At 51.4% G+C, this 8,226-nt stretch overlaps 1 protein-coding gene across 1 annotated transcript; it reads left to right on the top strand.

Annotated features, from left to right (window-relative positions):
- Positions 1–221: 221 nt before the first annotated feature.
- Positions 222–8,226, top strand: LOC106891374 (neuropeptide Y receptor type 2-like). The gene is made up of 2 exons (XM_014947839.1): positions 222–379; positions 6,863–8,226. Exon 2 carries the CDS (start codon positions 6,898–6,900, stop codon positions 8,059–8,061), a length of 1,164 nt encoding a protein of 387 aa, XP_014803325.1. The 5' UTR covers positions 222–379; positions 6,863–6,897; the 3' UTR covers positions 8,062–8,226.

The following is an 8,226-nucleotide window of genomic DNA, read 5'->3' as shown; positions in this document are numbered from 1 at the left end:
GCAGCAGGCTCCCTCCCCCTTTCCATTTCTGTTTGTTAAACACACGCTCCCTGCCTTTCTCTCATTCAGGAGCTAACACAGCATCCAGCTTTGTGAGACGGGGGCTGTCAGTCACCCTGCCAGAGGCTGCTCTCCGGATGCTCAGGGTGGGGTACCAAAGCTGCCCCCGGCGATGAAGCACCCTCCGGCAGCCCAGCTCCTCGTCTGACTTCCTTGCTTTTCTGAGGACAGTTGGAGAAAAGTGCTTTTCACCCCTTTGCCACAGGTTGACTCCCAGAGAGTGGAGAGGACCAAGCGCTCCATCCTGGCCAGTGATGAGGCGATAACTCGAGGAGAGCGGCTCGGTTCCTGCAGGAGGAGGACGCTCTGGCCTTTGCAGGTGGGTCGGGGAGGGCTTGTCTGAGCGGCAGGGCTGAGGTGGGGCCAGATCTTGGCCATGCCACATGGTTCAAGCAAAAAAGGTTCCAAGCATCTTTTGGGAAACGGAATTTGGGGATCGACAGTCCTGAGAGCTGGAATAGGGAGAAAGTGAACAAGAAATACCGGGCTTTGAACAGTTCCGAGCAGAAGCAGGGAGTCTGGGAAGCAGGATGCCGAGCCAGAACAGTCAGGAGAGCAGGTTGTTCCAGGGAGGTGCAGGAACTGGGCACATAGAGCTAGAGAGCAGCGTGTTGCAGGTGTGGGGTTGAGGTGTGCGGCTGTCTGAGAAATCCTGATCTCTCCTGCAATCTGCCTCCTCGTGGCTTGGTCCAAACCTCCCGTGGGCTCCTCCAGGCTGGGACTCTGCACACTCGCTGGCACTCGGCTCGCTGCCAGACATCGGTGCCCTCAAAGAGAGAGATGCAAGGGGAGATAGGCGCCTGTCTGCAGGAAGAAAATTGGTGCTTGCTTGCTTTCTGCACTCGTTGCATGTTAATTGTAGAACAGAGTGAGCCACTTATAATCCTGTTGCAGCCTGCATTTCACCTACAGAGTTTCTGGTCTGTCCCAAAACAGGATACTGGGTTTGCTCCCTGGTTGTCCTGTTAGTTGTTAGTAGGGTTGTTATTTTCCTCCCCTCCCTGGTCTCATCTACCCCAGACTCCCTAAATTTCAGGAGGCAACAGGCTCCCCAGCTTTTCCAGGGTCCTTCTACCGGCCTGTCTTCTGCAGCCCCGACAATTGGTGTGTCTCCATTGCAGCATCACCCACTGAGCCCTGTCTCCCAGTCAGCATTGCCCTGCTCCCACGGTGTGTCCTGCAAGGCCCTGCACTCTTCTGTCCTGCTTTCTGCAGGGAAAATTTCCAGGAGAAAGTGTGCATCCCTGCCAAATGGGTCTCTTCTCATCACCTCCTTTTTCATCCTGCTCTGACCTGAGTGACTCAGGTGTCTTCCTTGCCCTGTGCCCTTCCAAGTCTTTCGCAGCTCCAGCCTAGGCAGGGCTGTGCAGATGTTTAGAGAGAGGAACTGAAAAAAATCCCCGGGGTACCATCTCCTCCTCCTCGCGCTTTGTCTCCCAGTGCCAGTTCTACCCTGGGGTCCCTCAGGAGCAGCTCTGGGGCCCTGGAGCTTTGCAAATGCAGAGGTGGCAGCGCGTGTCTGATGCCATTAAGTTTCTGCACCAATGGGCCTGATCTGGATTGATTATTTCCCAAGCTGAAGCAGATCATGGGCAGGTCAGAGAGTCTTCCCTTCTGCCATATTGTCACAGTGGGGCAATTACTCCTTCACTGGAGATGGAAAGACCTGCAGTAATTTCTATCTGCTCTTTGGCTTCAGGAAATCATCCCAGAGCTGCTGTTTGTCCTGAAACCAGACCGTTGCACAGAAAAGACAAAACCCTCTCTCCTCCATCACTCATATTTTGCATTTTCAGGCAGTTCCTGAAATCTGCTTTCAGGTTCTATCCTGAGAGAAGCAGAGTCCTCTCTGGTGGTGAACGTAGGAGGCTGAAGTTAGCAAACTTGGGCTCTGCTCCCAGCCCTGCTGTGGGCATGCTGTGTGGCCGCTGGCAAGCTGATTAACCTCCATATCTCAGTTTATTGTGTTCTTCTCCATTAAGTGCTGTGCCGTGGGGTGCAGTGCTGAATGCTGCTGCCTCTCGAGTGCTGCAGGGAAACATGAAGGTGGTAGAAGGTGGCTTGCCCCAGGGTGACAACCGGGTTCTGGTGATGAGGGATGGTCTCAGACCTCCTTGTCACAGACACCTGACTCCTGCCACATATGGGGCTGGGGCTGAGGTGAGTCAGCTCCAGACTGGGATGCTGGAGATGAAGGGGTTTCATGGAATTGAACTGCTTTGAAGGAAGGACACAGCACGGAATAAATCAGTGAGACAAGCCATGAAAGTATCCATCAGCCTCAGCCCTCACACCCCAGTGTTGCAGTACAAAGAGATTGTGGCTGTCATTAGCCAGGGAGCAGAGGCTGGCCCAAGTCCCTCCACTCCCTCCTTTTGAATCAGTGTCAACTGTAATAGAATCGTAATTCCCGGCCGTGCTCTGAACAATCTTTGTCCTTACCTCCCTCTTTTCCACACCCCTTGTCCCCACGCTGCGCGTCTGCCGGTTGCAGCCACCCCAGTCTTGCTGCTTGGGACAAAAAGAGGAATTTTAATTAACATGCTCTGTTTTCTCCAGCCCTCTGCCCACCCCTCCAGCCATGCTTTCTGAACCCTGCCAGGCTCTGCAGATGGCTCTTCCAGGTCTGGATGTGTTCTGACAGACCTGGACCAGGCTGGCTGGGCTGCAGCAGGGACATGCAAGGAGCCAAGGTGTCCCCAGGATGCAGAGGTACATGTGAGTCCCAGGGCACCTCATCCAGACCCTCGCTGGGAGCCCTGCCTCAGGCTGAACCTCAGCTGGAGGAGAGGGTGAGGGCAGGATCCAGGCAATGCTCTGTTTCTGCATCCCTTCATTGCAGCCCAGCACAGAGGAAAGGGCATAAGGTAGTATTTCTGCCTCCCCCTGGTCTGCCCTGCTGTTTTGTTCTCCCCAAAGCGGTTCAGCTCCAAGGATTTTTCCATCTAGGCTGGCAGGCCCGCTGGGCACGGGAGCATGTGCCTGGCAGCAGCCTACACATATGCCAGCACTTCCATTACTTGCTGGAACGGACCTCGGTCCACTCCTAGCAGCATCCCTGTGATCTCCAGGCAGCCCCTGGCGTGGCAACATTTATTATGACCATTTTGTCTCTTAATTAAAATGCCTTAATTGATTTTTAATGGTTCCCCTTTGGAAAAAAAACAAAGCAAACCAAATCAAATAATAACTCCATTAAGGTCATTTTGTTAGGAAGCGAAACAGCTCTAATAACCACGATGTTCCTGGCTCCTCTCAGATGGTGGGGAGCTGCCAGTCTCCAGTGAAAGGAAATAGCCTGAGATGTGAACAGGGGAACTGGCAGCCAGTTGGTGGGTGAGATGGGGAAAAAGGGAAAGGAGTGTCCACTGGTGTCGGGCCAGGACTTGGGTACTGAAGATAAATGGGACAGGCAAGCCACAGAAAAAGGGATAAGTGATAGTGATAAAGTAATGCTAGACGATCTGAAAGGTATAAAAGCCCAGGCAGAGAGCCAGAAAGGGAAGCACGGCCACTGACAGTGTGCCCAGCTCTTGCACTGTTCCCTGCACTGACCTTGCTCCTCTGGCAGGGAGGTTTTGGGGCCAGCTGGCTGTCTGAGTGCTGCTGCTGCCTATGGGTTGGGTCTGCCCCAAGAGGCTGAGGCTGTGCCATTCCGGGGCTCCTTCCCCCACTGCATCAGATGCGTGGGGCAGCTCTGAGCTCCTCTCTCCTGCCTTTAGAAGCTGGGACCTCCCTTTTAGCTTTAGGATTACCCTTCCAGGGCTGGGGACAGCTGTGTCATGGAGGTCTGAGATCACCCTTAAGCAAACCCTCACCCCAGCAAATCCACCCATTTTTCCCTTCTGCCTTCCCCCTCAGCTACCTTCCCACCCCTCTCAGCAGGAGCCATATGGTCTCTGCTATCATGGCATCTGAGGCCACCAACTTCATTTACAGGAATCATTGGCATAAATTGTCCTAAATTAGACAACTTACACAAGCCAATGGGCATGGAGAGGGCAGGAGAAAGCAAGTGTGCAGGCAGGGATGGTCTACGGCTGGCAGCTCCATTGCTGGCTCTCCGCAGAGGTGTGGGTTTGCAGCTCCCAAGGGGGAATGACAGTCCTTGCTCTGAGGAGCGATGAAAGAACAAATCAGCCATTTATTATTTATTGCAATGTAATTGCTGTCACCCTTACCACTTTGCCACCTTTATTTTATGCTATTTGTTTAAGGAACTAGCGGAAATGAAGGTGCTCAGCTCAGAAAGCACTCTCCCTTTCCAAAGACAGACTGTCCTTAAATATTTGGCTTGCAGGGCATGGAGCTGCGAAAGCCCACAGGCACCCAGTCAGCAGTGCTCCCGTCTCACCTAGTACAAACCCAGAGCTTTGTACTCAACCTTCCTCAAGGAGGTTAAGGACCCCAGCTGCCTCTCATTCCCAGCTTCGTTTAAGCCCTGTATCTCCCTTCCTTGGTGGCAGGGCATTCTCTCCTCTCTCTGCAGGTCAGAGAAAACTTGATGCTCTGCAGACCACCTTGTTTGGGCAAAGCGATGACTTTTGCCTACTTTTGATCAAGCTTGTGGTGGGAATGGGGGCTCCACACACAGTGCTGGGGAGAGGGGATGTGTGGGGGGCCATATCCACCCCTCTCTGCACTCCGTGGCAGCAACGCTGAGACACAGAGGCTGAGGAGGAGCCAGAAACGGAGCTGGCTTTTCTCCCACTGTGTTTGGACTGAATGGAAACCCTGCCGTGACAACACTCTGCTGTAACAACGGCACCAAACGCCTGCCACGGGTTCCAGGCTGAGTCAGTTCTGGCTCCTCAGTCGGGCTCCCCACTCCCAAAGCCGTATTCACGCAGAGGTTTGAGCATCCCGAGGCAGGAGGTGTCACTGATGCTGGGGCCTTGGCCCTCGGGCCTCTCTGTGCCTGGATGCTCAGCAGCAGCTCTGCAGGAGGCTTGTTCACAGCTTCAGCGTCTGTCCCCTGCACACACACAGCCCTGCAGGAGCTCCCTCCGGATGCCCGGGCGTCACCGACACCAAGGGGACAGACAGCTTCTTTTAGGGATCCTTGGCAGAACGATGATGGCACTAAATTGTACTTACAATTAAAGCTATATTTTCTTAACAGGATATTATAATTAGTATAGCAGAGAATTTATCATTAGGATGGCACCGGATTTCTACAAACAGAATCAATGTAGTACAATCTGTAAGTAGCATAATGCAGAATTTATAATACAACTTAAGTTATTATTTATAATCACCTAGACTCTAACTTATGATTTCCAGCCACCTAGGTAGTACAGAATCTGTAATACAACTTAACTTAAAATTTCTAGTCATCTGGACCCTCTGCAGATTGGGTCAAACCATAGAATCATAGAATCATAGAATGGTTCGGGTTGGAAGGGACCTTAAAGATCATCGAGTTCCAACCCCCTGCCCTGGGCAGGGACACCTCCTACTAGAGCAGGTTGCCCAAAGCCCCATCCAGCCTGGTCTTGAACTCTTCCAGGGATGGGGCAGCCACAGCTTCTCTGGGAAACCTGGGCCAGTGTCTCACTGCCCTCACAGGAAAGAATTTCTTCCTTATGTCTAACCTAAATCTACCCTCTTCCAGTTTAAAACCATTACCCCTCGTCCTATCACTACGCTCTTAATACAAGGTTGGCTGTATCAATATAACAATCACAGTCAAGACTCAAAAATCATAGAAAAGAAGAGTCACTCACTCCATCCTCAGAGGAAGCAGAGGACAGTGAGGGGATCCCTGGCCACGGAGGGTCACAGGTCTCACTGTCCAGCAGTTTCCACTTAGGACTTGTAACTCTTTGTTTTTATGGAGAGTGCTCCGTGTGCTGTTACACTTCCCTGTTCTGCAACGGGGTCATCAACAACACCTGTCTGGCTGGGTGCCTGGGACCTTCAAGGCCGGCAAGGAGGGGAGTAACCAGCCTGGTACCCAGGAACCTTGAGGCTGGCAGGGAGGGGAAGAAGAAAACTGATTTGTCTACTTGGTTCACAGGACCTTCAGGGCCTGATAATGAGGGAAAGGGTCACAGAGTATGGCTGCTTGCCTCATAAAGTGGTAATAGTTGTGCTAAACACATTACAAGGAGTCAGGAACAGGGGGTACCAATCTTAGGTGGCAGCATCACTAGCAGGAGCAGTGGCAGAGACTCGTGCAGAGACAGGGTAACAAATGTTTTCCCCTGGAGAGGTGAGAAATAAGAAACTGGAAAAAAGAACAAACTGGGTGCACAATCTGGAAATAAATTGTTGTGGGGAAAAGCACCTTGAGAGTGTCCTGTTGTTTTTCTCCATTCCTAATTCTTAAGTAAGGAGTTAGGACTCAGGGCACTTTTGTAGGCAAGTAAATCTCATCAAAGATGATTGACACCATCATCAATTCCTTCTGTCAGCTCCAAGAGGTCCCAAATTTTGGGCTTGTTTGAAGTAGTTTCCCTGTTTTGCAAAGCCTAGCCTGAAGAAGCAGGAGAGGCAGTGTGTGAAGGGACTCCATGGCCAGGAGGTCTTTTCAGGACCTGCCAGTCTGGCCCTGGCCGGTAGAGGGGTTTTTCCATGTTCAAGTCGAATAAACAGAATCTCAGAAACTCGTGTGAAAAGTTGCATTTTCTCCTGACCTTTCATTGGGGATTTGGGGTTCAACTGATCCTAAACTCTAAGAGGAGGTGTATGAGAGTGAAAGACCATTCAGTGTGAGGAAGGATGGGGGTAAGGGAGTCTCAGTTCTTGTAGATGCTCTGCTGTCTCCTGTCCTCTCACTTCTGCTGTGTCTGTGTTCCAGATCTCCTCCTCCTGACGGAAAGTCTCAGGCCAGGCATGGGACCCTTGGAAGGAGCCAACAGCACCCTCACTGTGGAGAAGACAGCATTAGATGAGAAGCTGCCTCAGGGCTGGCACGCCAAAGACTTTGTCACTCCTAGCCAGGATCTCTCTGGGTCCCGCAATGTTATGATGGACAGCACCAAGATCCTGGGGGTCCAAGTTGTCCTGATTGCTGCCTACTCCCTCATCATTCTGCTGGGTTTCATTGGCAACTCCTTGGTCATCTACATCATAGTGAAGTACAAGACCATGAGGACCGTCACCAACTTCTTCATAGCTAACCTGGCCCTGGCTGATCTGATGGTGGACACGCTCTGTCTGCCTTTCACCCTAGTGTACACACTGCTGGATGAGTGGAAGTTCGGAGCTGTTCTTTGTCATCTGGTCCCTTATGCTCAAGCTCTGAGTGTCCATGTGTCCACTCTCACCTTAACTGTGATTGCCCTGGATAGGTACCGGTGTATTGTTTTCCATTTGGACAGCAGGATTTCCAAGAGGCTCAGCTTCACCATCATAGCTGTGATGTGGCTAGCAGCAGCTGTCCTAGCAGGTCCTCTGGCCATCTTCAGAGAGTACCGGTATGAGGAAATCCCATCCATTAACCTCAAAATGGCTGTCTGCTCAGAAAAATGGCCTTCTGGAAATAACAGAGACGCCACTATCTACAGCCTGTCCATGCTCCTCCTGCAGTATGTTTTTCCTCTTGCAATTATTTGTTATGCCTATACGAGGATCTGGTTCAAGCTGAAAAACCATGTCAGTCCCACTTCTAGGAATGAAAACCAGTGCCGGAGGAGGAAGACAACCAAAATGCTAGTGATGGTAGTTGTGGTATTTGCAGTCTGTTGGCTCCCCTTCCACATATTCCAGCTTGCCATTGATCTGGATCTGGTTCTTATCTTCCATGAGTACAAACTCCTGTACACTGTCTTCCATGTCGGAGCCATGTGCTCTACGTTTGTCAACCCCCTGCTCTACGGATGGATGAACAAGAACTACCGTAACGGCTTCCTTATGTTCTTCCGTTGCCAGAACAAGCCAGAAAGCATCCATACTGAAGGCTCAGTTAGAGGGAGGTCATACATCTTCAGGGCCAACACCCTAAATGGGAGCATCAAACAGACTCCCGGCAATGGACCACTGCCCACAGAGGTTTAGGGATAGGACATCCATCTCCCGGACTGAGGCTGACTGAGCCCAGAGACATTCTTGGGTAAAAGCCTTTTTTTGGTGGGACATTGTGTTGCCAAAACATTATAGCTACCGCAGCCACATAGAAATACTCCCCTGTATCTCTCAAAACAATAAATCTGGTGTATTTCT

Source organism: Calidris pugnax, unplaced genomic scaffold (assembly GCF_001431845.1).
Source record: "Calidris pugnax isolate Ruff unplaced genomic scaffold, ASM143184v1 scaffold27, whole genome shotgun sequence".
In the NCBI taxonomy this organism is placed as follows: domain Eukaryota; kingdom Metazoa; phylum Chordata; class Aves; order Charadriiformes; family Scolopacidae; genus Calidris; species Calidris pugnax.
This window is presented reverse-complemented; position numbering and strand designations above follow the sequence as displayed.